Raw genomic sequence first — 27,439 nt, forward strand, 5'->3', positions numbered from 1 at the left:
ATATTGATACATATAGAGTATTACATATATAACGAAAAAGAGAGAGAGAGAGAAATTACATATACCATTGTCTAATGATGGTTGTTTAAAAATGATGGAAATATGGCTGTTTGTAAGTTCCAGCTAAGTGTTGGAGAGCATAAGTTGTGTTAAAATTGTATCATGTTCTAGTCCTTCTGCCACCTCATTCCCCTCCCTTCTAAGTCAGTATACTAAGTTTAAAGGTAGCCAATATAAAGTAACAATATCAGGAAGTAAGATTGTAAAGAGGAACCTAGAAGTCACATATAAACTGCCCCAAGGTTAAAGAAGCATAATTTGCAAACTATCGTATATTGACCAAAAATCATATCCTGAGAATGTGTGTTAAATCAGGAGAAGCCATCTAGGCCTTGCTGTAAGAGACTTTTGGTTCCATGGTATATAAACCTCAGATAAGCTCCAGACATCTGCCTTAAGACCAGCAGAACACCAAATGTTGCTGATAACTTTGCATTGACATGGACATGTTAACTTTAAGTTTTATTGATAACTTTGAGAGGATATGGATGTGTTAATGAACTAACCTCAAGGTGGCATGGATAAGAGTTAGTCTGCCCTCCACCAAAACCCTACAAAAACAAGACCCCAAACTCCTGTCCCCTCTCCACCCCACAGCTGAGCACGCTTTCATTTCCCTCTGGGTCAACGCTGCCAAGTGCTCCCAATTCTGATCCATGATTACGTAAGTTATTCTCTGTGACTCTCCCCTCCTCGTTTTCTTCCTCATGCTGTCTGCCTTCCTCCACCTCCTCGTCCCTCTGTACCATCCCCCCCCCACCTTTTGCCACTTGTCTCTGTATTTTCTGTGCCATTCACCCCAGCAACACTTTGTGCCTTTATAAAGTATGATTGCAGCCTTATTACCCAAAGAACCAGGCATGCCTGCCCTATTTTATAATTCCATAAATTATTAGCAATTCAGAAGTGCATTCAGTACTGGAAAGTCTGGCTAGGGATAAAGTGTTTCCTTGGGGAAGCCAGTTTCCCATGATTGGATATTTGTAGGCAGCAGGCAAAGTATAGCAACAAGCGCAAATTAAGCACTTACTTAAGTGTCGGTACTATGCTAAACACAGGGAATAAAAACACAAGCAAAAGACAGTCCCTTCCCTCAAGGAGATTTAATTCTAATGGAAGGTGACAACAACAAAGGAAAAGGGAAATGGTAGGGAAGAGCTACCAGAAAACCAGAAGCAAAGCCAGAAGGGGAATGGAAGTGAGCTGAACTGAACCTGTTGCCAAATGGGGGCCCCAGGAGGGATTCACTAAGGGGCCTGCACAGCAGAGGGATGTTCCATGGTGAGAAGGCCACAGGGATAGGTCAGTTTCTCAGGATGAGGAGACCTGAGGGAAGCTCCAGGGTAAGACAGCCACTAGACATAAGCCACAGTACAGAAAAGTCAAAATCAGAGCCGAAGGGAAAGACTGGAGTTAGGTTTTGAGGTGCAGATGAAGACAGTTAAAAGAGCTCACATCAGGTGGCTTGGCTTTGACTTTCTCAATACAGTAAAAAGTGAGGTCATATGCTGAAATATAATTATGGCAGTGGTTGGGGGCTTGAACAATTACTGTGGGGAAGGCAATGTGTTTAGTTAGAGTTCTGATTGGTAAATCTGTGGCCTGGACACTTTCATCAGATGCCCAGGCTATGCTCATTTCACCTCCAGTTCTTCTCCCCACTCTTCAGTCTGCTGCTCCCTCCCCAGCAGCCTTGCCCCCATGAGAAGACCATTTCTCTTCCATATCCTTGAATCGCTTTCCAGCCCTCCTCTCTACTTTGCTTTTCTCCATTAGAAGGTAAATTTCTTGAGGGTAGGGACTTTTCTTGCTTCTATTTGTATACCCAGAGCTTAGCATAGTGTCTGGCACACAGGAGCACTTAATAAATAAATGCTTTATCCATCTATCTCTATTTTCCAGATAATAAATATAAATAAGATCAGGATTAGAAGGGACCTTAGAGATACCTGATTTTACAGATGAGGAAGTCTAGATCCAGAAAAGTGGTGACTTCCCTAAGATTGCATGGCTAGTTAGAGAAGGAACTCAGAGCAAGACTGATGTACCTTAAGGGAAGAAGGGAAGAGGGAATTTGAAGAGAGTGATTGGGGGAACTGGGAGAGAATGAGCATTTATATAGCACCTACTATGTGTCATGCACTTTGCTGTGTGCTTTTTATAAATATTAACTCGTTAGATCCTTACAACTCTGTGAGGTAGATGCTATTATTACCAATATTTTACAGTTGGGAACATTGAGGCAAAGAAAGGCTAAGTGACTTGCCCAAGGTCACACAGCTGCTAAGTGAGGTCAAAGCTGAACTCAGTTCTCTCTGACTCTAGGTTTAGCACTCTATCCACTGGGCTGCCAGCTCTAACTCACAGTAAATTTCTTTTTCCTTAAACCACATTCATACAAACTTTATACATACAGGTTGGAAAATATTATGGATATCTCTACCAAACAAGGCAGTGAGGGCCTTAGGAGTTATTGGCTGAGAAATTTGGAAAGAAGCTTGACACATAAGTTCAAGGAAGCAAGCATTTACTAATTACTTATTAAGGGACAAGGACTGTGGTAAGTATTCAAAGAAAGGCAAAAAACAGTCTTTGCCCTCAAGAAGATGACAATCTATGAGGAAGATAACATGCAGACAACTGTGCAAACTATACTAGATAGGTTAAAATGGATATAATCTCAGAGGGGAGGCATTAGCATTAAGGGAGATCAGAAATTGCATCTTTTTTTAGAAAATGGGATTTTATCAACCAGTTGAAGGAAACAATTGAAGGTAAGGAAGGCAGGAGGCAGAGCATTTCAGGCATGAAGTACAGCCAATAAAATTACTGTTGGGAGACAGGGTGTGGGAGGCAAGGAGGCCAATGTCACTAGATTTATGGAGGGAAATAAAGTGCAAGAAGAGTAAATAGAAAGGACCAGGGAAAACTATGAGTATAACTGACTATTTCAACAACAAAACCATCAGAAATCTTATCATTACCTCAATGGATGCAGAAAAAGCTTTTAACAAAAGACAACACTCAAACACTACAGAGCATAGGAATAAATGCAGCTTTACTTGAAATGATAAGCAATATTTATCTAAAACCATCAGCAAGCATCATCTGTAATGGGATAAGCTAGAAGCCTTCCCAGTAAGATCAGAGAGGAAAACAAGGATGTCCATTATCACCATTATTATTTAATAACTATAGCAATAAAAGAAAAAGAAATTGAAGTATTTAGAATAGACAATGAAGAAACAAAACTATCACTCATTGCAGATGTTATGCTTAGGGAATCCTAAGAGAATCTACTAAAAAAACTAAAGCAAAAGCACAAAGAAAACAAAAAAGGTGAAGAACATAATTACATCATATATCCAGATATTGCATGAAGATCTCCAATGAAAGGAGGCAAACTACCTCCTAATCCAGCCAAATCCACTTTTGGACAACTCTAAATGATGGGATATTTTTCCTTACATCAAACTAAAATTCCTTTATGATTTCCACTCATTGCTTCTCTGTAGCAAGACATCTTCACATGACAGACCTTCAAATATTTGAATACAAATGTCACCCCTAAGTCTTCTGTTCACCAGGCAATACATCTGTAGTTCCTATAATTAATCCTTTTATGTACTAATTCAATGAACTTGGAAGTCTCTTGTAGAACAGTTCAAAACGCTGTGCTTTCTATCAGTAACATGACACATATCAAAGCTAGGAAGGAAAGCTAACATTACATTCAGGATATAGTTAAGATCTCAGAAGGTAACTTTGGGTTGAATCGAGATTTAATAGAAATGTGACCTTGGGTCCAAAATTGAATTTTTCAAGTATAAGACAGGAATTTGTCTGAGCTTAATAAGAATCAATTATTTGACTTTCCATCCTCACCCCCAACCCGAGACTAGTGATTTCATTGTGGGGCTGGGGACAGTGACTGAGGACTCCCCATGTGGAAACTCTCTCCTATGGATAGGTTGTCAATTTATGTCTCACTTTAGTCTAAGAGAATTCTGGAGCACTAAAAGGTTAACCATATTTGACATAAACTATATACAAAAGCATGGTCTTTCTGCATCTGAGGCTAGACCTTTATTGCTTTCATGTGACTGGGAAAGGCACTCAAATTTCCATTTCATCTGTAAAAGGAGATTATAGTAGGTAACACCCAAGATCCCAAATCTAAATCTGTGTGACTAGCAAAAAAAAAAATTCTTATATAAGGGTCAGGACTGAGAGCCAAACTCCATGATGAACTCTGCTGTAACCAAAATATCTGGAGCATTATGCTCATTTTTAGTAGAAACACTGACAAGCTGGAGACTATCCAAACCTGGGTGACAAGGATGTCAAGGGGTCTCAAGATAATACCATATGAGCTTCTTTTAGGGGAACTAGTAATGTATCGCCTAGAGAAAAACTGCAGATTCCTGGAAGAGGCTTGACTTTACTTGCTTGTCCCAAAAAACAACCAAAAATAATGAAAATGGAAAGAGGGAAACCTAAGTGCAGTTTATCTGTGCTCACAAAGATTTGGGTGAGTTGGACATTTACTCCATTTGTTTTATTATCTCTTAAGGTTCATTTCCTTAATTGACTTAACCCAGGTCACACAGGAAATGTGAAAGACTTGTACCCAGGTCTCCAGATTTTAGATCTACAGTTAAACCTCCTAATAATTACAGCAAGTCAAAATCACAGTGGCCTACCTCAGGCTGATAGGATCCTCCCTCACAAAAGGTTTTCCACTCTTTTTCTTCTCTTGGTGAGGCAATTGGGGTTAAGTGACTTGCCCAGGGTCACACAGCTAGTAAGTGTCATGTGCCTGAGGCTGGATTTGAACTCAGGTCCTCCTGACTCCAAGGTTGGAGCTTATCCACTGCACCACCTAGCTGCCCCCACAAAAGGTTTTCAAAACAAAATCTGGGGGCAGCTTGGTGGCATAGTGGATAGTGCTCCAGTCTTGGAGTCAGGAAGACTTCAGTTCAAAAATCCGACCTCAGACCCTTGACACTAGTTGTGTGACCCTGGGCAAGTCACTTAACCCCAAATGCCTCACCAAAAAAGCAAAAAAAAAAAAATCTAGAGAGAAGTTCAGAGATTTTCATTAAGTTGTGGATCAGACTTAACAAGCCAGGTCTCTCCCGAGATTCTGCTAATTCAATAGCTAACAGCCATCTTTCTTCCATTTGACATTTCATGTAGAGATTGCTGGGTCAATTTGCTTTTTAATAATCATGGCCCTCTCTTGTTGAGGGCGTGAACAACTCAGCACAAAATCCTCTAAGAAAACTATGTTGGAGCATCACTACATAGAGTCTCCTTCCATATAGACCCCGTGTGGAGCATTCTCCATGACTGACACCTGTGGAAAAAAATCCATTTTTGTGGTTCCCTTGTCATCTCACAGATCACTGGTTGAAGTGTCCCTCTTACTTTGCTTATGGAGGTATTCTGCATTATCTTAGCACATGTGGAAACACCCTGCTATAGAAGAGCTAAGGATTCACTTCATTTTGCTAAATCAAATTCACTTCACTTCTCTGGGCCTCAGTTTCCTCATCTATAAAATGAGGAGTTGGACTACATGACTTCCAGAGTCCTTTCTACCTCTCAACCTAAACTCCTTATGTAAAACATCACCATTTTCTTTGAAGAAGCCTTTATTTCCCTCATCTGTGAATAGGTTTTAATGTAGCCCTTGAGAATGAAGTTTTGTTCCTTCACCTGAAATGGCACATAAAACTTGTAATTCTGTAATAGGCTGTCCCATTCAAACATTTTTATCAATGACCAGCTTTCTCTCTCCCATACACTCACACACAACATCACTAAATAAAAATGGTCTTCTCAAAAATTTGAAAAACACATAACCACTACTTTTATCCTGGTTAAATAGAAATGTCTTTTAAATACACTGAAGAGAAATGGATAACAACTTTATTCATTCTGTATTTCTGAAACGCATTTTCCCCCACAATAACCAAAACATAAGACCGTTGTAGAGGCATTTTATTTAGACAACTGAAAACAATTAGATGTCCAGAAGCAGTGTACAATGAAAGAGAAATCAAACAGAATACCTTATCATGTACTCCCTTCTTTACAACTAAAGCAAAAGTCTTTCTCCCTTCAGAAAAAAAAAAGTAAAATAGGTCATTATGTTTTTTTTTTCTCCATAATAATGTAAAACGGCTACAAGAAATCTAAGTGAAATAGGAGAAATTGGATGTTGGCTTGCACATGTTCATTCAAAAAGGCAGTAGGATAGTGGACTAAATGAGCACAATTCTATCCGCCATTTTTTGATATTCTCATAGTTTTCACTTCTGGAGACAACACCAAGCTAGTTCCAACAATGGAGCTATCACATTCCCCATCATTTACTGCACATGTTTGCCTTATGTAGAGGGTTAACTCTGTAAGGCTTCTGCTAACTGCTGCTTGTTTCAGTCCACATGTGGCGTAACATCTGTGGCATATGCCAGGTGCTCAGGCCTTCACTTCAGGAGTTGAACTATAGATGGAATCTGAGTTTTCTGAGCCAAGATCTTCTGCAACAAGAAAGAAATAACAACTCATGTACAAAAGTTCTTAATATTATATACATAAATTCATAAAAGTCACTTTAAGGATTTAAATTCACTTAGAATCTTAAGAATTTTAGAATTCAAGAGAGGCCTTAAAAGGCATCTAGTCCAACATACTTGGGACACAAACCAAAACATGAGACTTCATGTTTGTTGCTATTAAATTTCATCTTATTAAGATTCAGTTCATTATTCTAGTTTGTCAAGATCTTTGTGAATCCCAATTCAGTCATTCAACATTTTAATTACCCCACTAAGCTTAGTATCATTTACAAATTTGATAAGCATGTTCTCTATGCTTTCATCCAAGTTAATAACAAAAATGTTGAACAGGACTGAGGACAGAGCACATTTAGATACCTCAAAAAATATTTCTGTCCAGCATGACACCTATCCTAACCCTAAGTCAGTTATAAATCCACTTAGCTAATCATTCAGTTGACAATGGTCATATACTCATTTTATGCAACAAAAACTAATAACAATTATGTACAAGCAAAGCATGATGCTCTAAGACATTTAAAAGTTTTAGGTTTAATGTAAATTTAAATGTTCAATCCTCACGATTCTACACTAATTATGAACTTCAATCGCACAGCTTCAGTGATGTTCAACATCTTTCTGACACTAATAAAACATTTGATTCAATTAAAATAAAATGATACCTAGCTCCTCTTCTGTTGTCTCTGGAAAACTGATCTTCGGTTTTGCTAGCTCTCCACCCTCTTCTTCTATGGAAACAAAGTTTTAAGTATTAAATAATCCTAAAATTAATTACTGATCACCAGATTTTTCTATTATCTTTTGAAAAAACATTAAACAAAGATTGTGCCCTAGAAAGCTTTGTGATAAAATATTACAAACATAACAGATGAGTAGTTCTTGTTACTGAAGAATTAAAAATAGTACATGATGCCTTCTCCAAAAATATCATTTGGGCTCAGACAACTATGTTTGTTGTTTAGTTGTTTTTCAACTGTGTCCAATTCTTTGTGACCCCATTTAGGGTTTTCTTGACAAAGATACTGGAGTGGTTTGCCATTTCCTTCTCCAGCTCATTTTACAGATGAGGAAACTGAGGGAAACAGAGTTAAGTGACTTGCTCAAGGTCACACAGCTAGTCAACGTCTGAAGCCAGATTTGAACTCAGGAGATGAGCCTTCCTGACTCCAGGCCTGGCGCTTTATCCACTATACTACCTAGCTGCCCACAGACAACTATGTGGGGAGCAATAATTAAGCATCTTGACGCTGATGGTCAGTTTTTCTCAGTCCAAAAGAATTTTAAGTATTCCCAATATTAAATTAAAATAACTCTGAATACTATCATACTAAGATAGCACTGGTAAATTTTATATACACATATTTATGTACATATGTATAACTAAATATGTTTCTATGATCCTGGAGTAAAACAATTAAAAAATATCTCATTAAGTGACCAATTTTTAATTCTCTATCCTACTTTACACCATTATGCAGTTAATTTATAGAAAAGTATACAAAAATAGGTTAGAACAAGTGGGAGATTCCTTATCCCCATTTACTTTTTAAAAATAATTAAGCTGTATTAGTTCTATTCCAATAACCTATTTTACTACAAAAAGCTGGGACATTTAATGTCAAAAATTTCAAATAAAATTCTTACCAGGAAGCACACATTTCCAAAGGCCGTATGTTTTCCCTACCACAGTCTGCCATAATCTCAATGTCCCATCCTCAGAACCACTAGCATATAGTTCTCCATCAGCACTAAACCTCACACAGTGAATAGGACCGAAGTGTCCTTTGTAGGATTCTAAAAGAGGAAACATTTGGTTAGATAATTTAATAGTTAAATCAACAGGTAATAATTGATGATCTAGGGAGAGAAGCCTATATAAGGCAAGGGAGAGGAACACTAAACTAATTTAAAAATCTACAAATACTATTATACTTTGCAAACAAAACTGCTGACAGCTGCACATTGTTTCTTTCTAAAGTTCCCCTTTTTGAATACTCATAAATCTTTCAGACTAGAGACAGCTTGGACATCTTGCTTCTGACTAACCCTAACCAAAAAGGAAACATGTAGTTCTACCACCCATACGAAGTGGGTAACAATACTTGATAGGTATAAATATGGATCTAAGTATTAACAGTTCCAGTTCTAGGACCTCCCTATTCCTGATCTTTCAGATTACTATCTAGGCACAAGGAAACAAATTCTAACTACGACCCAAAAAGGAAAGCCTTGAATCTTCTGATTTCAAGACTCGTACCAATTCTGGGTCTCTTCTAATAAATATTAGGATTAGTCCTCTACTTTAATCTCCTAAATTCAGCATATAATCTAGTAATGATGCCAGTCATTTACTTAAGTACAAAGAAGTTCTATTTACTTTCTACCATAGGCCCTTTCCTAACTTTTCATATTTACAATGATGTTCCTGTCCTTGGCTAGCTCAATTTCAAAGACTTAAGAAACTTCTACTCCTACTGATCTCACCAACCCAACAGTAAGTACACAACCCATACCAGTTTATATATTATTTTAGGACTGAAAGTCCTTTTCAATTTTAATCTGGCAAGGTACTTTGTACACAGCAGGCACTCAAATGATTGTTGAATGAATTTCTATATTCACGAAATGCTGCCCCAGCCATATAAATACTCAGAATCAAATGGGTTCCCTGAATTCTTTAATTATAATACATCAGTAAACAACAAAGTCAGTGGGAACACTGGAAATACAGGCTCAGAGTTGAGATCTACGTGGACAAGTCAAAACCTTTCAGTGACTTCATTTCTTAACCTATACCCTGAGATAAAGTGAAAAATATAAAAACCATTATGTAAATTCAAGAAAATAAAAATCAATGGTAAAACAACTAAATGCTATAAGAACTTTCCCCATAGCAATCATAATATGATATAGGAAAGGAAAAATGGGAGTCAATTTATAACTCTAAAATTCTGTGATACCTACTCACTCCAGAATTAGAATACAATGGCTAATTATTAATTTGCATTTTTCCCTGTTTTATGTCCACCCTTATAATGGAAGTACAAAAGTTAAAGGCAGACATGCAAGATAATAAGCAAATGATACAAAATCAGTCCATACTGAATAAAATTTCTAAGTGAAGAAAAACACAAAAAAAGTTAACAGCACATACTTATGACTTCTTACCCTCTTGTTACTTCAATTCTCTGGAACTATGTGGGATTCAAAACTGGATAAATCAGCCTTAACTAAATTTTTAAAAATACATGAAATACTTAAAACTCAATCTGAGATAGGAACTTTCAATAGTGAAGTCACATCGAATTTGGTCCTACATTTGAGAAAATCCTACTACCTCCATTTTTAATTAATGTGTTGTCCAGAAAATAAAAGTTAACATCAGCATCCAAAATACGTATTTTAAAAGTTCCTAACTCACAAACTGACACTAACTAAAAACCTCTGTGATAACATGTTAATACTTTATGTCCGTAAAGGTCTCTATCTGAATACCCTGAACTACCTGAAATTAAGAAGCACGATTCTGAGCAACCAAAGAGGTTGCTAATATCCACCCACTAAACCTCCTAAACCACATTCATAGAATCAATTTACTCTTATTTTATATGCAATTGTAACAAGTTTGATGAGGTGAATGGAGTACTAGAAAAAGATGTGCTGACAGCAACAAGAAGTTATAGCTCAACAGAAAAAAATTTTTTTAAAAAAAAGCATCAAAATTTAAACAGCTGAAAAAAGTCTTGTGATTTAGAGCACTTTAGTACTGGTGTAAACTTACTGTCTGTCCCTGTGCCCTGTTCCCACCCACATGCTGGAATAGACCATAGAGGCATAGCAATGCACAGCACTGTACAATGTTCATAATGATGGTCACTGGACGGAACTGGGACCTTACAGGTCACTGAGCACAACCTGCTTCTGCTCCCATTTTAAATGTGAGAGAACTGGGCTCAGCCAGGCTAAGAGACTTATACAAAGTCACATAGCTATTATTAGAGGGATTCAATCAAGTAATTTCTGACTCCAAGTCTATAGCTCTCCCCACTATAATATGCTGCCTCTTTAAATGAGTTTAAAAAAAAGTGAACTTATGTTTGGCATATTCTATTTAAGAAAGCAGCACTATTAACATGAGAAAATATGTCACCTATCTCATAAAGTTTTCAAAACAGCAAAAAATAAAAATGCACTAGCATTTTAAAAAGTAAGTTTCAGTTACCTGGCAATATCTCTATGTGTTTTCAACTAATTACAACTCTGGATAAATATATATATACATACATATATATATATACATTTGTTCATATACATATTTTTTGCTCTTGTTCAGTCATTTCAGCTGTGTCCAACTTTTCATGAACCTATTTGGGGTTTTCTTGGCAAAGATACTGGAGTGGTTTGCCATTTCCTTCTCCAGGACATTTTACAAATGAGGAAACTGAGGCAAACAGGGTTAAGTGACTTGCCCAGGTTCACAAAGTTAAGTGTCTGAAGACTTAGTTCTTCCTGATTCCAGGTCTGGCACTTTATCTATATATATATATATTTTAAAAATACAAGAGATCCCCAACATTTAAAAAAAGATTACTCACCTAGCTCTTCTCCACTATTATAATCATACTTATAAAGCTTAAAATCTTCACCACCCGCAACAAGAAATTCTTTCTCAGGATGAAGAGATGCAGAATTGATGGGAGCAGGAGCTTCAAAGGATTTAATTGGCTCCAGACTAAAAGAGAGAAAAAAATGTGCAGAACAAAATTTTTTGTAACTAATCAGACTTTTTTTTCTTAAATGCATGTTGCCAATGTAATTGTTCTTAATTTAACAAAAAAACAAAAACAAAAAACACTAGAAGTATTACCCATATCAAAGTGTAAGGCCAAGAAAAGATTATACTGATATATGAGAATCAAAACTGTAAAACAGAAACTTGAGTTCTATGCATAGTCTAAAAAGCAAAACCAAATGGAAATCTCCATAAAGTGTGACTACATAGTTTTGACATGGATTTTCCTGGGTGACTTGTGGAAGCAGCAGGGGAATAATCACAGGATGAATATTGAAACAACTTTGCTGCATCAAAACTTTCAAAGTTGGCTAGTCCAGCCTTGGCCTGGCAGTTGTGTTAAGTACATGCATATTGTTTCATTGTTAATAGAAAAATAGGAGAAATAGAAAAATATGGAATATCCAAATAAATTTGCTAGTGAGATACTTGGCATGTTAAAAGAAGTTTATGTAAATGAAGTAAAACAAAAGCTAAGTTTTTAAAATCACAAAAGATTTAAATAAAGTAGAGAACATGTTCACAATGAAGTAATCTTTCATTACTCAGAGTAACTATCCAATGGTAACTAAGTAACATAGTATCTATCAAATAGTAACTAAGAAAGACAGCTAAAAATTAAAGTTAAATTTAAAAAAAGAGGAACATGAGCTATGTTTCTATAAGAAATGTGCCCCAAAGATTGCATGTAGAGGCAAAAAAGGTGCAAAATGAAACCAAGTTGCTCACTTTGAAAATATATTATCTTGAAATTTTAAATAAAAATTACAATTCCAAATCATCCAATTTCTTTAAAGGAAAATACAAAATACAAAAAAGCATTATTAATGTGACATACCTTGCTGCACTATGGAAAGCAATAGATCTCCCATAGGTTATTACCAGAATCTCTCCTTCAGGAATATATTCCATACTACTAACCGACATACTAAAATTTAGAGACTTTACTTCTGTCATTGTCGCTCTATCCCAAAGGCTGTAAAGAGGGAGAAAAGGGGGAGGTGGGGAAGAGGGAGAGGTGAGAGAAAACTCAGGTAAGGTTACAGAACCAGACCAAAATTATTAGTAAGGTACAATCAAAATCACTAGTTTAACAACTATATGGTTAAGATCAAAACTTTAATTGTAACATTTTAGGTTCCTTACAATACCAAATCAGCATTATCATGTCATATAATTTATTAATCTTTTGGTAAAGTGAACTAACCTATGCTCCCGCCAAGGCAATTGAATCCTATAATGACTAACCAAGAAACTAAAAATCTAAGCTTTTATTATCATTCAGTTACTCAAAAAATAAACAAAAGCAACATTGTTTTCAAACCTGATGAGACACTTCTCCAACCAATTACTCAAACATAATGAGTAAAAAATTCTAAACAGATAAATTTCTTCATACATTTCTTTTCTTTTATAGTCAGAGGTGGGGAACCTAGCCTCCAGGCCACATGGCCCTCTAGTGCAGCCCTTTGAATCCAAACTTCACACAACAAATCCCTTTAATAAAAGGATTTGTTCTGTAAAAACTTGGACTCAGTCAAAAGGCCACACCCAAGGACCTAGAAGGCCACAGGTATCTTCCAAGGCCGAATATTTCCTACCCATAGTACAACTAAAGACATATAAGTCAAGCAAAAGTTCTCAAAAGAATATGAGATCTGTATGAATTTAAACACAAAAGAAATCAAACCATGAAAAACACATAATTCTTTGCAGGAAGGGTTTCTTAACTTTTTTTTATGTCATGGACTCACACAGATCCCTTTGACACTCTGGTGAAGGTATAGACTTCATTGTTAAAATGTTTTTAAATGCACAAAATAAAAGATTACAAAGTAAACCAACTATTTTGAAGTAGTTACATATATTTTTTAATTGATGGACTCTAGGTTAACCCTGCCTTTCAGGAGATTACTTACCGGACAGTTTTGTCATCAGCTGAAAGAATCTGTGTATCATCCCTGCACCATAAAGCCTTTTTAATACCAGAGGTGTGACCACTGATTTCCTTAGGTTCTTAAAATAAGAAAGAAATATTAAGTAGGAGAAGGAGCTGATATTTCTATGAACACACATTTACACAGCATTTACCATTTATAAAACACTTCTCAAAAATAACCCTATGAGGTAGCTAGTGTAAGTATCATACCTTCAGGCTTAGAAAAAAGTTAAGCAACTTCTCTAGAGTTACAATGCTAGTATTCACACTGATTACACAGTCCATGCTTGCTCTACTTCTAAATTAATTTTTAGCTAATAACTCATATGTATTTGTCTTCACTGTACTACATAAAGCCTATTTAATAACTAGATATGTGATGACTATTTGAGGAAGAGTGCTATAATAAAAATTTGGAGTATTGGCCTTGGAGTCAGGAAGAACCACTTGATTCAAGTCTCACCTGAGGCAATTAATAACTCTATGACTGTGGGGAACTCTGTCTAGGCGTGTTTTCTTATCTGTAAAATGAGGAGGTTGTATCTGATGACCTCCAAGGTCCCTTCTGCCTTTAAATCTACAATCCTTTAGTTCTCAAAAATGTTAAATTTTAAAACGCACATGTGTACTTGCATGTGCCAGCAAGCACACGCACGCACACGCACACACAAACACACACACACAATAAATAGCTAGTCTCAATGGACGAGTCCTGCAACTAACACATGATGGTTACAACTCTAAATCACAGAACAGATGTCTTCAACACCAATGCAATCTCAGGTGCACACATATTCGTGTATGCATGCATGTCCACAGAGACAAACTACATAGTTTTGTGGGTTATGTTTTATTCTTTCTTTTGACAAATTCTGGCTACTACTAAGGAGATCACAGAATTACAAAGTTAGAAGGATCCACAGAGATTGATTAGTTACTTAATGGAAGCATGATTTCCACTTACAACAATCTTGCCAACCAGTAAATTAAGCCTTGGCCTAAAGAATTTTAGTACCACCAAACTTGCATATTCCATCATCAGGAAACTTTTCCCTTATCTTACAGGGCCTTAATTCCAAGTAGAGGTCAAAATATACTTCCCTGTAATTCATAACCCTAGTTCTAGTTCTATAAGCCAAAGTCAAGCATTAGAGGGATTTTTTTTTTTTACAGCCCTTCAAGTATTTGAAGACCACAGACCATCCCATCCCTCAGCATCTCCAGCTGATTCAATAAACATTTATTAAGTGCTTATTATTTAACAACGTTAATTGCTGGGAATGGATTAGGTTCCTCCTCCAGAAGAACATAAAAATCTCCAATTTAAAGAGACCCATTGTTCCTGAGTGAATAATGCACACAATTAGACCAAATTCTTCCTGGTTTCAGTTGCTATTAAGTTCACATCAAAAGTAGATTTACCTGCTTCAGATTTGTTCAAATCATATATGCGTAAGAGTTTATCCTGTCCACCTGTCAACAGATAGTTGCTATCCTGGAAAAAAAATACAAGTAAAATATTAATAGACTGATTCACCACATAAATAACACTAAGCTTCTCAAAATAAAAAGTCACAAAAGTCATAGGTAGTTGCAACTTATGCCCAAGTCAAGAGGGAATAACATCAACAGTGCTGCTCTTTTAACTTTCTCCTATATATTCCTGTTATGTTCCCTTTCCCAAAGTACCATATGAAGCCTTTATTGCTGGCCTCGACCTTGCAATACCCCTTTGCTCTGGCCCCAAATCTCCGTCAGTTTAACTTTCAAAAACACTCAGGCCAGTTCCTTTAAGCATTATGGTCTCGTAGAGATTTGATGTTCAAGGGCACTTCAAGAAAATCATCAGTTTTTTAAAAAAGGTTTTAAAACCAAATATTTGACCCAATTAATGTTTGGTTTGGTTTTGCTTGATTATACTTGCTATAAGGGAGGGTTTCTAATTGACCAAGTTTGGGGCAATGGAGATGTGAGAAGGAAAAGGGAGTTACAGGGGAAGAATTGGTGAGCTGTGATAGTGATAAAACACAAAAAATAAAAGAACAAAGAAAAAACTAAACACTGAGAAAACAAAATTATGACAACAATAGATACACAAGGCAGTTTTGGTATATCATGTTAAATTTAATATACCCCCTTCCTTTTTTTAAAGTTTCAGATTAAAAGCCTATATTTAACCATTTATGCAGAAAAACAGGGCAGATAGGTAGTGAAGTGGATAGAGTACCAGACCTGGAGGCAGGACCCCCATTCAGATCTGACCTCAAGATACTTAGTAGTTGTGTGGCCCTAAGCAAGTCACTTAAGCCCAACTGCCTCCAAAAAAAACCCAACTCAACAGTTTTATTCATTTTTAAAATGTCTTATATTACAGACAAATCAATGATCTACTCTCTAATAGTGGTTATCTAATAAGTCCTTATAATAAAACTAAATTAACATACCTGAGTGAAATCCACACTCTTGACAATGTGTTTATGAGCCAAGGTCATCAGTTCATCTCCTGAAACAGCATCCCACACTTTGCTTTAAAAATAAATAAATAGATAAATTATATGACAGAATAAATTTGATGACTAAATATCAATTGATATGAATGTGAAATGAAAACAAAACAATCAGGCATCAAGGCTAACAGATGATATAAATGTTCAACACAACCATAATAGCACTTCATTAGCAGTATCGATTTTTACTAGCCTCCCAAAGTACCCACAGACTCTCTTACTCTCAGATATGGATAGGAGTAAGATGAAAAACATTTATTTTAATTTCTCTGTGAACTTTATCACTTTTTCTATAGGTTCTTATAGCCAATGGAGGATCTGGAAGGTAAAGGAATTGAGCTCTCTATATTCTCAGGCTTATATACTAACAAAGACCTTCTAGAACAAGGAGAGGAAACACAAGCAAGTCATACAAATGAATTTAATTTTTATTTAAAAAAGAGGACAAATCAGTTTAAATTGGTACTTTAGCTAATCTGAGAGTTCACTGAATGAGGAATCAGTCATAGGAGTTCAAATTCTTCCTAAATAAATCATTACAGAACATACTACTATTTGCTTTGAACTCTGAACTCTCTGAATTTCAGGTACGGTCAAATATACCTATGAGGAACATGTCCTTCAAGGCAGGGACTATATATTTTTTTCTTTATACCCCTAATGTCTACTACAGTGCCTGACATGTAGTAGGATGCTGCTAACTGATGTGTTCTAATTTTTGTACCTTAGTTTTTTCCCAATTAGAATGAGAATTTCTTGAGGAAAGGAACTGTGTCTTGCATTTAGGATTATAAATTATAAGAGTCCTTGGATGTCATCTAGCCCAACTTCAAGGAAAATAAGAGGCTGAACCTCTTAAGATTCCTTCCAGCTCTAAATGTATAATCTTAATGATCCCCATTTTACTAAGAAAAAAACCCCTTGAATATTTAAAAATCTACAAAATCAATGATTCTTTAGGGGCTAGCAATGGAAAGACCACTTCTGTCACCTCAAGCTTATTAACTAATAGTGGGAATGAGAAATGTACACAATTAACTATAACAAAGCAGAATTTGACAAAAGGCAAAAAATAAAGAGGCTACTGTGAGGTGAGGTTGTGTTACTTCAATTTATGTAAAGTTTTTGTCTCCTGAACCGCACTGTAAGATTCTAAAAGAAAAGACCATTGTCTGTCTCATGCCTTTCTGTATGGAGGTGCCTAGCATAGTGCTTTGTACTTTGAAGGCACTTGTGATGTTTGCTGTTAATGAGGAAGGAAACCTAACTAGCTTAAAAAGATTTTAATTAAATTAGAACTCAGAATATCCCAGTCCATTACCTAGTAGAAACTTATCTCTCTTTAATATAGTGATGGAATGCAGATGTCAAAGAATCTCATTCCCCGGAACTGTGCTTTCAAAATAAGTGATGTCTTTAAAGGGTGATACCACAAGGAAATTAGGAGACCAAGGAATAGTTTACCCGTCAGATCTATGGAGAAGGTAAGAATTTATGGCCAAACAAGAGATAGAGAGCATTACAAAATACAAAATGGATACTTTTGATTCTATTAAATTAAAAAGGTTTTACACAAACAAAATCAAGATTAGAAGGAAAGCAGAAAGATGGGAAATAATTTTTATAGCAAGTATCTCTGATAAAGGCCTCATTTCTGAAATATATAGAGACTGAGTCAAATTTACAAGAATACAAGTCATTCCTCAATTGATAAATGGTCAAAGGATATGAAGAAGCAGTTTTCAGATGAAGAAATCAATGCTATCTATAATCATATGAAATGCTCTAAATCACTACTGATTAGAGAAATGCAAATTAAAACTCTGAGGTACCACCTCACACCTATCAGATTGATAACATGACAGAAAAGGAAAATGATAAATGTTGGAGAAGACATGGGAAAATTGGAACACTAAGGCACTTGGTGGAGTTGTGAACTGATCCAATCATTCTGGAGAGCAATTTGGAACTGTGCCCAAAGGGCAATCAAACTGTGCATATCTTTTGATCCATCAATACCACTACTAGGTCTACATTCCAAAGAGATCATTCAAAAAGGGGAAAATATCTACAGGTACAAAAATATTTATAGCATCTCTTTTTGTAGTAGCAAAGAACTGAAAATTGAGAGGATGCCCATCAGCTGGGGAATGGCTGAACAAGTTGTGGTATGTGAATGTAATGGAGTACTACCGTTCTAAGAAATGATGATCAGGTAGACTTCAAAAAAACCTGGAAAGATGTGCATGAACTGATGCAAAGTGAAGCCAGGAGAACACTGTATACAGTAACAGCAGCACTGTGCTATAATCAACTGATTGACTTAGGTCTTCTCAGCAATACAATGATCCAAGACAAGTCCAAAAGACACATGATAGAAAATGCTATCCACATGAAGAGAAAGAATTGATAGAGTCTGAATGCAGATCAAAGCATGCTATTTTCAATATGGGATTTTTTTGGTGTTTTTTTTTTCTTTCCTTTCCTTTTGTTCTGTTTCTTCTTTTGCAACATGACTAATGTGGAAATGTTTTACATGATTGCACATGTATAACATATCAGACTGCTTGCCCTCCTGGGGAAGAAGAAATGGAAAAAAATTTGGAACTCAAAATTCTATAAAAAATGAATGTTGAAAATTGTCTTCACGTGTAATTGGAAAAAATAAAATACTTCAACTGAAAAAAAAATTACTTAAAACAGTGGTATCAAATAGAAAGAGCTATTAACCATACATAAGGATCCCTACTGCCTAAAGATCCCTATTCCTGTAGAAAACCACTATTAACATTATCTACATTCTACCTTATTTTTATTTTATTAAATATTTCTCAATTACATTTTAATTTGGTTTGGGCTGCACTAGGGAGTGTTGAAGGCCTCAATGCAGCATGCTAGACCTTTGTCTTAAAACACAGTGCCTTGCTATATGTAAGCACTTAAATGGTGAATTGAGTAGATTGCTTAACTTCCCTTTTCAACAGTGAGATAGAGGTCTAAAATTAAGATTATTGTACATAAAAGCCTCAAAGTCTATTAAGAAAAAGATGTATTTATCTAAAAAGTATTATGCAATGAATACTTGCTATGATCTGTGCCAGACATTGGGAGAAATACAAAGATAAACAAGGTATAGGCTCTATCCTTAAGAAATATAAAATCTATTGGCTTAAGGAGGGAATAACATACACACTCAACTGGGTATGGAAATCTATCTTACCCTACAGGAAAATGGGGGGGGGGGGTGACAGAAAGGAGGGCAGATTGAGGGACAGAATAATCAGAAGCAAACACTTTTGAGGAAGGACAGGATCAAAGGAGAGAAGAGAATAAACAGGGGGCAGGATAGGATGGATGGAATATAGTTAAGTCTTTCACAACATAACTATTATGGAAGTGTTTTGCATGACTACACATGTATAACCTATATCAAATTGCTTGCCTTCTCAGTAAAGGTGAGCGGAGAGGGAGGAAGGGAGACAATTTGGAACTCAAAGTTTTAAAAACGAATGTTAGAAATTGTTTTTATATGCAATTGGGAAATAAGATATACAGGCAATGAGGTATAGAAATCTATCCTTCCCTAAAGGAAAACAGAAGGGGAAGGAGATAAAAGAAAGGAGGGCAAACTGTGGGAAGGGGCATTCAAAATGCCCACTGTCTTAAGGGAAGGGGAGGAGAGAGATGGGGAAAAAATTTGGAACTCAAAATCTTGTGGAAGTGAATATGGAAAACTAAAAATAAATTAATTAATAAAAAAAAGAAACTTAAAATCTAGTAGGATAACGTGAGAAGGATCATAGGATTGTTGATTTAGAAGAGAAGGAAGGGACCTTAGAGGTCATCTGATCCAATCTCCTAATTTTACAGAGGAGAGAAATGAGGCCAAAGATGTGCTTTGCCGAAAATCATACAAGTTGTAAGTGGCAGAGGAGGAATAAAAACTCATCATACTCTAAATTCAGCACTCTTACCATTGGGATTGCAAATGATTTTGTTCAAAGCAACAGTTTCATTTAAAAAAAAAAAAGCTCAACTATGGGTCATGCATTACAACTTGTAATAACAAAGTAATTAAGAACGTTCTATCTTCTAACAAACTAACTTCAGTTGAGAAGCCTAAGGATGTGTCCCCTTAGTTTTTCACTCACTGAAAATCACTCCACAAATTCATCACTCCATTTTAACAATCCCAGGGCAAAAGTTACAAATTAAACAAGTGGCATACATTGTAGTTATTTTATACGTTCAAGGAGAATACCACTAGCCTTTGACATCCATCATCTTCTCATTGATACTCTGTTCTCTCTAGATTTTCATGACTACTCTCTTCTGGTTCTCCTTCCACCTGACTGACTACTCCCTCAATCTCCTTTGCTGAAGTTTTGTCTAGGTCATGCCTGGATCAGTGTAGGTCTTTCCATGCCTGGAAAGAGATCAGTACAGATCTCTTTATTATTTCGATTAGTGATCTCATCAGCTTCCATGGATTCAATTATCACACATGTGCTAATGATTCTTAGACATATTTATCTAGTCCTACCAGACTAGCATCTCCAACAATCTATTGGATATCTTCAACTGAATGTTCTATAGACATCTTAAATTCAATATGCCCAACACTAAATTCATCATCTTTCTCCCTAAATCTTCCCCTCTTCCTAATTTCCTTATTACTCTCAAGGGTAGACAACACTCCCAATTGCCCAGGCTTACAATCTAAATGTCATTCTCAATTCATAACTCTCCTATCCCTCCCCCATATCCAATCTGTTGCCAAGTCTTGACAATTTTACCTTTATATATCTCTCCTATATGGCAATGCTTCTTCTCTGCTAGGGCACTACCACCACTCTCATCACTTCATACCTGAACTATTGCAATAGCTTAGGAGTTGGTGGCCCAGCCTCGAGTCTCTCCCCATTCCAGTCTATTCTCCAGTCAGCTATCATATTGATCTTCCTTACTAAAGCACAAGTCTGACCATGTCTTACATACACACATAAACACACACAGAGACACAGATACACATTCAATACTCTGAGAGTAGAAACTATCTTTTACCTTTCATTTTAACCCCAGCACTTAGCATAGTGCCTGGCACACAATAAGTGCTCGGAAAATGCCTGGTGACTAAATGACAACCAGACTTAGCTGAAATTTGGCACAACTCAAGGTTACATTTTAACTGTGTCCTGAAAAACTGATTTGCTAAATAAACTTTCTCAACAACAACAAAAACCAGAAACTATCCTTCAAAATACTCAACCATTAATTGATTTTTGTGAACACCGTAAAGATGGGAGACCTTAGCTAGTTTCCTTGAGAAGTTGCCACACCAACATTAATTTCAACAGGCAAAGCAATCTGATTCCTCAAGAGTTAAGTGGGCTTGAATATATTCCCTGCCCCCAATATCCACACCCAACTGTTGACTCTAGAAAAATTAGTCTAACTTTGAAAATTAGATAAACTTAGAGACACAACAGACTATATTGGACTACTCTCCTCCAACCTGTTTCACATGGATTTCCTGAAATATACACATCTAGCTTCTAGATTTGGCTCAAGTGTCTCACAGATGCTAAAATTGTAGGTGCAGTCAGGGCAAAACTCAAAAAGAGAACGCAGATGACAACAATAAGTAAAAGTAACTCAATAAATGTGCACCAAATGCTACAAGAATAAATACAACATTTTTCTTACTATCCAAATTCAGCTGAATTTCCGTTGTCAAACTGATATCTTGGGATTTAAAGGCTAGATTTCTTTGTTAAGGACCAAGCCTTAAACCCAAATCACTTAGGCTCTCACAGATTGGCCAACAATAGGTCCCAGGCCTAACCCCACTGGGGTCATTGTTCCAGCCCTGATTGACCTCAAGTGAATGTAAATAGGAATTGTTTCTGTTTTGGCCAGAAACCCAGAGGGTCTTTTCCTCCCAGTTTGATTCTTTTTTTTTTTAAGACTAAGTTAAAGAGGCCATTCTTGACCTCATTTCTTTACCTAGCCTTTTTTAATCACTGAGTGGGCTTTGCCTCAGTCAAACTGAGACCTGCTAAAAGATCTTAGCTTTAAAAGACCAAGGTTTTCCACTGCATCTGGAGTCACCTCCAGTTGGCCTGATGTGTATCTGGCCACTGGACCCAGATGGCTCTGGAGAAGAAAGTAAGGCTGGTGACTTTGCACAGCCCTCCCTCACTTAAATCCAATTCACTTGCATGTCATGGTCTTCTTCAAGAACAAAGGACAAACAAGTTTCAAAATATACATATTTGTTCTCTCATTTTAGATGAAATGGAAAAACAACATAATAATCATTAAACCAAAAAAGGATATATGATTGAACACTGACTGGCATTTGTAATGCTTTTTATTAGTATATGCCCATATTCTTCTTTCACACCTCCACTTCAAATTAATTCCATACTGACACTGCCATCTCTTACAGTACACCTCTCAAGAGCTAACAACAAAGTCAAATTTATACACCTAAATCCTTCTATAGATTTTACAGCTGAAATGGGCTTCCTTCATGACCCGAATAAAATCTGTATCTCTACATCATCTGAATTTGACTTGCAGCAGGCAAGGACATCACAGTTTGTAGAGATAGGTTAATATAATCTAGCCAAAAAGGAGGTATACACAGCTCCAGACAAGTTGTTCTCAAACTTTTGCCTAGTGATCCTCTCCAGACAGCAATGAACGAATGCCTACAATATGCCAGTGTCGTATTTAGGTTGCTGAAAAACAACTCTTTACCAAATGAGCTCTTCTATCAAAATTAGATATAAAATAAACTGTTTTCCTCATTCCTTTATAAAACCAAAGCATCACTGCCAAAGAGAAAGGGGAAACAATAAGGATCAAGGAGAGAAATACATACAATAAAAGAATCAGGAGAGTACAGTAATAGTGAACCCAATAGAGGAGAAAATATTAAAGCTCAAGAGAGATTAACAGTATCAAATAATAGAAAGAGAGTCAATGTAAGTAATGTGCGGGTCAATAAGACCTAGGTTCAGATACCATCTCTGACATTTATGCTTAGCTGTACAAGCCTCAGCCTCCTCTGTTAAATGAGAATAGTGATACTTCAACAGTTGTTGCAAAATTCAAATGGGTATGGAAAGCTATGTCAATTATTACTATGAAATTAAGGATTTCAAATTACATAAATTTAATCAGTTCCCTATTTCAATGACTATATATATATCACCTCCACTGCAGTGTGTCATAGTGGATATCTTGGAATTCAAATCCTGTCCCTGACAACAGCTATGTGACCATGGGACAAGACCTCAGTCTCAAGTAACTATGACATCTACTAAGTTAGAGATAAACTGTATTCTCCAACAGCAAAACTAGATTCTAGACATATAAGGGTATGTGTGCTTGTATGTATATATACACACCTAACATTCCTAGTAGAAAGACTGAATTTCACAAGTTAAAAATTCTTTATGTTGAATCAAAGAGTACCAACATCTCTCAAGTCGTCTTCAAAACAAAGGGTAGCAATATCTCACACATGTGTTTGGTACTCACATTCTCTCTATCCTAGGTCTCTCATTGCCTCATTATCTCACCTGGATTACTGAGACAGCCTCTTAATTAGTCTCTCTGCCTCGAGTCTCTGCCCTTTCCAATCCATTTTTCTCACAGCTGTCAAGTTGATTCAGTGACATGATCAAGTCCCCGCCCTACTCAAAAATCTTCTATGGCTCCTGGTTGTCTTTATAAACTCCCCAGGCTGGAATTGAAAACGATATAGAATCTGGCTCCTTCTACCTTTCCAGATTCATTTCCTATTACTGTCCTTCTTACACCCTCCATTCTGATCATACTAGCTCAGTAGCCAATACCCATAAGTGCTATTCCATCTCCCCCTTCTGAAGCTTTGCACATATGCTTTCCTCTGATGTCTGAACTACACTCCTTCACTTATAGAATCTCTTTCTGCTAAACACAGCTCAGGTTCTACCTCCTCCTTAAGTCCTTTTCTGATACCTGGCCCCTCCCACCTCCCAATCCAAGTTATAAACACTTTTTACTTCTGAAAATTACTTCCAGCTTATTTATGTACATGTTTTAACATTCCAATAGAACAGAAGCTCCCTGAAGGCAAGAACTTTGATTCTGTCTCTCCATATAGTAGGCACTTAATAAATGTTTCTTGCATTGAGTTATACTTATCTTCATATATACTTAACTTATTTAATAAAATTTAAGCTAATTGTAGGCAAGGACCTTTCCATTTTTGTCTTTAACACTTTAAACACAATGATATTTCATTGACACTATAATAAGCAGTGTTGCTACTCTACAACAGTAAAAGTCAGATCCAATCACTTTCCTTACAAATAATTTTTGAAACCAATGAATTCTACATGAAACATAAGAAGTTTCAATAATTATTTGCTGAATGATTAAAAAGTATGGCGTGTTAATGTTCCAGGATATTTGAAAATATAATTCATAAGTATACAGATAAAAGAGAGAAAACATGCCTTTACTTACGCTGTAAAATCTGCAGCTGCAGTAGCTGCTTTTGTAGCATCTTTATTCAAAGTGGCACCCCATACAGCACCCTTATGACCCAAAAATGTTCCAATCCAGTCTCCTGTATCTCCTTGGCGTAGCATAGGTTTACCATCTAAATAAATTTTTTAAAAAATGATTAATAAGTGTTTCAGTAATCAGTGTCACACTCCTAAAAATTCTGAAGTTAAAAGTTCTCAAACACCCTTCATTCTTCTGAAGTAAAGCTGTAAATATTTTTTTTCTGTCTGAACACATGATTTCATTGGCATAATGAACCCCCAGAGAAGAAAAAATTGTTCTGTAACTTAATTTTAGAGCTGTGCGAGGAACTGAGGAGTTAAGTGACTCTGGGGCAAGTCACTTCAGTATTTCAAGCAACTTTCTAAGGCAAAGAAGCTACCAAATCTGCACTGGTAAACAAGTTCTTCACCTGGGAGCCTTCTATTCTGGAAAAATAGGTTCATAAGGGAAAAAAAAAATGTAACTGTGGAAATAATTTACCAATCTCACAATTAAACATAAGAGCTAGGTAAAGTCATATGAGAAGCCCAACAAACTTTCAAAAGGTGTTCTCAAAGTAAAAGCTTGGAAAAAGGAAATTACAAGATTTTTATCATCAGATAGGCAAAAATGGTATGATAAACCTATTAATTTGTTATACTTAATTAAAATGTAAAATCTAAGGTAATAAATTAAAATTATAACATAGCAAACAACCAAAAGTCACAAGATATCTGCATTTATATATGGACGTATTTTAAAACAAAAATGATTATAAAAAGAATTGTCACCATAAAGAAACCTTTAAAATTGGATATTCTAAGTTGAAAAATATTCAAGAGAAAATTGGTAATGATACTCCAAACATAATTAAAAACAGAATTTCCAGAAGCTTCATGCTATATATTTTAAATTGGGGCAACTTTTCATATGGCCTCCTCCTCTAATGCCTCATATGCGTAAGTAACCTTTCACGTTCAAAGACTATGACATGACAACAAAGAAAGCATGGATCCATCTACACTAGATCTAACTCGGCCTTTAATAGGCCATTAAAGAAACCAGGTTGGCCACACCAGGTGGTGAATTTTTTTGAGCGAAACTCATGAAGCTATAGAGAGAGGCACGGAAGGGCTCACTATTGCCAGTGGTAATGGAGTACTCCACCATGATAAAACTATGGCCCTCCTGAAGTATTAAACATATGATCCCAAGTTTCAATACATATTTTAGAATGAAAATTCATTAAGTGGACTCCTTGGTTCTATGTCTTGGAGTCCACGAATTGTGTGTGTGATAGCATTTCCCTAACAGTTTGTAAATACACTAAAATAGAAAAAAAAAGGGGGGGGAGCGCTTTGATTTTTGAGAAGAGTAAAGTTTAACCAATAGACACTTTGTAATCTTTAAGTGAGAGCAAAATCATAAAAGATAAAATAAAATAAAAACCCAAATTGTAAACTTATTCCAAGTAACAGTGAGAAAGTGGAGGCAGTCTGCCTTACCGGTTCTTAGCCATGTGCCCAGAGCAAATCCACCTCCAGGTTTCTTCCGTTCCCCACCGGGCGGCACAGACCCTACTCCCTCGGGCCTCCCTGGAAGAGTCCCTCACGACCTCCCCTCCCCCTAACCTCGGAATCTATTTCCAGCCTTTCCAAGCCGGAGCATCTGGAACGGCGGGCGGCTGGGCCCGCCTCCCAAGATGGGGCCACGGCAGAGCCCGGGGTCCCCCGGAAGCGGGCAAGGGCACGGGGAGGCCCAGGGCCTCTGGAGCCGAAGCCCAGCGAGCACGGCCCGGCTCCTTCCTTTCCGCCTTCCGATCCAAGGAGCGCCAACCCCGGGCCCGGAACCTGGCTCACCTTTGCAGGCGCTGATCAGGAAGTAGCCGTAGGGAGTGATGCCGCTGAAGGCCAGATCCACCACAGGCCGCGTGTGCCCGGAGCAGGTAAGCGGGGTCTGCCTCATCGCCATGGCGGCGGCGGCGAGGGCGGGGGTGGCGGCTCCTCCTCAGCGGGCGGCTGCAGGGAGGCGCCGTCGGGTCGCTGAAGTCCTCCGGAGGCTGTTCTCGCAGAGCGGCGGAGGCTCCGGCAGCTCCAGGAAGGCCCCGGTCCAGACACCAGGGGCTGGGCGGATGGAAGGGCAGGAAGCTGGCCCGGCGGGCAGAGATTGGGAGCTGCGGGGGGGTGGGGGGGGTCAGCGCGGGGTGGGCTCTAGAGGCTGAGGGAGGGAGAGGAGGAGGAGGAGAAGGAGGAGGAAGAAGGGAGGGAGGGAGGGAGGGAAGGAGAAAAGGAGAGGGGAGCGCCGAGCTGGGCGCCGCCAGCACCGTCCACTCCAGCGCTGGCAGGAAGTGACGACGGCGGATGACGTGAGTGGGCCGCTGGAAATGACGACGTAGGAAGGGCGTGGCCTTGGCGCCGCCGAAGGCGCCCCTCAATTTAGGCCGTGCCTCTGGCCGCAGTGCCCGGCCCTGCCTATCTTTGCCTTCCGGAGACTAGCACGCTGGGCGGTTTGTCTCGAGCCTTCGAGCCTTAAGGGAAGGAGTCTCCTGCCCCGTCCGTTTGGGGTCAAGGCTAGGCTGGGGCCATGTTGTCTTCAAACACTGGATCTCGACCTGAGCTGTTATAGGGACACACGTGTATCCAAGAATAGATATTGCACCTGCTTCCTGTTCCCCCCCAGTCCTAACTTTTGGCTGAGTCCCTTTTATTTTCTTATATTTTCATTATATATAATAGAGCAAAAATTGTTGTAAAGTGGGTGGAATCATATTGTTAAGATTCTTCATCTTCATAAAGTTCTAGATTTAGAATGGAAGAGGACTTGAAATTCACAGTATACTAGGTTTAGAGAGGAAACAGGCCTAAATAAGGGGAAGGACTTGCCCAAGGTCACACAAGTAGGAAGTAGCTGAAATGAGATTCCAAGTCATCCTCTCTTGGGCCAAATCCAGCACTTTGCCTGCTGTGCTACCCACTCATGGGCAAATCAACAACCATTTTAAGTTTTT

General features: G+C 37.5%; 1 protein-coding gene across 2 annotated transcripts; it reads right to left on the reverse strand.

The window, feature by feature from the left end:
* Positions 1 to 6,049: 6,049 nt before the first annotated feature.
* Positions 6,050 to 26,432, reverse strand: STRAP (serine/threonine kinase receptor associated protein). Of its 2 annotated transcripts, none has more exons than XM_027838828.1 (10): positions 26,292 to 26,432; positions 24,409 to 24,544; positions 15,823 to 15,904; positions 14,801 to 14,873; positions 13,359 to 13,455; positions 12,278 to 12,415; positions 11,243 to 11,379; positions 8,292 to 8,441; positions 7,310 to 7,372; positions 6,050 to 6,608 (listed from the first exon to the last, which is right to left on the reverse strand). In XM_027838828.1, the coding sequence occupies exons 1-10, from the start codon at positions 26,401 to 26,403 to the stop codon at positions 6,547 to 6,549; spliced, it is 1,050 nt and encodes a 349-aa protein (XP_027694629.1). In that variant the 5' UTR covers positions 26,404 to 26,432; the 3' UTR covers positions 6,050 to 6,546. The 2 variants fall into 2 exon arrangements, with proteins under 2 accessions (XP_027694629.1, XP_027694628.1); XM_027838827.1 differs by having other exon boundaries at positions 7,310 to 7,375.
* Between the last annotated feature and the right edge of the window lie 1,007 nt (positions 26,433 to 27,439).

The sequence above is a fragment of the Vombatus ursinus genome, unplaced genomic scaffold (assembly GCF_900497805.2).
Source record: "Vombatus ursinus unplaced genomic scaffold, bare-nosed wombat genome assembly UNPS02014830.1, whole genome shotgun sequence".
NCBI lineage: Eukaryota > Metazoa > Chordata > Mammalia > Diprotodontia > Vombatidae > Vombatus > Vombatus ursinus.

Bases quoted from the DNA above. Each gene is read 5' to 3' on its own strand.
- STRAP (XM_027838827.1), bottom strand. From the start codon at position 26,403: ATGGCGATGAGGCAGACCCCGCTTACCTGCTCCGGGCACACGCGGCCT. The intron at 24,545-26,291 runs GTGAGCCAGGTT...AAATTTATTTAG, and splicing joins CCTGATCAGCGCCTGCAAAG to ATGGTAAACCTATGCTACGC. The intron at 8,442-11,242 runs GTGAGTAATCTT...TTCCTCTTTTAG, and splicing joins TAATAGTGGAGAAGAGCTAG to AATCCTACAAAGGACACTTC.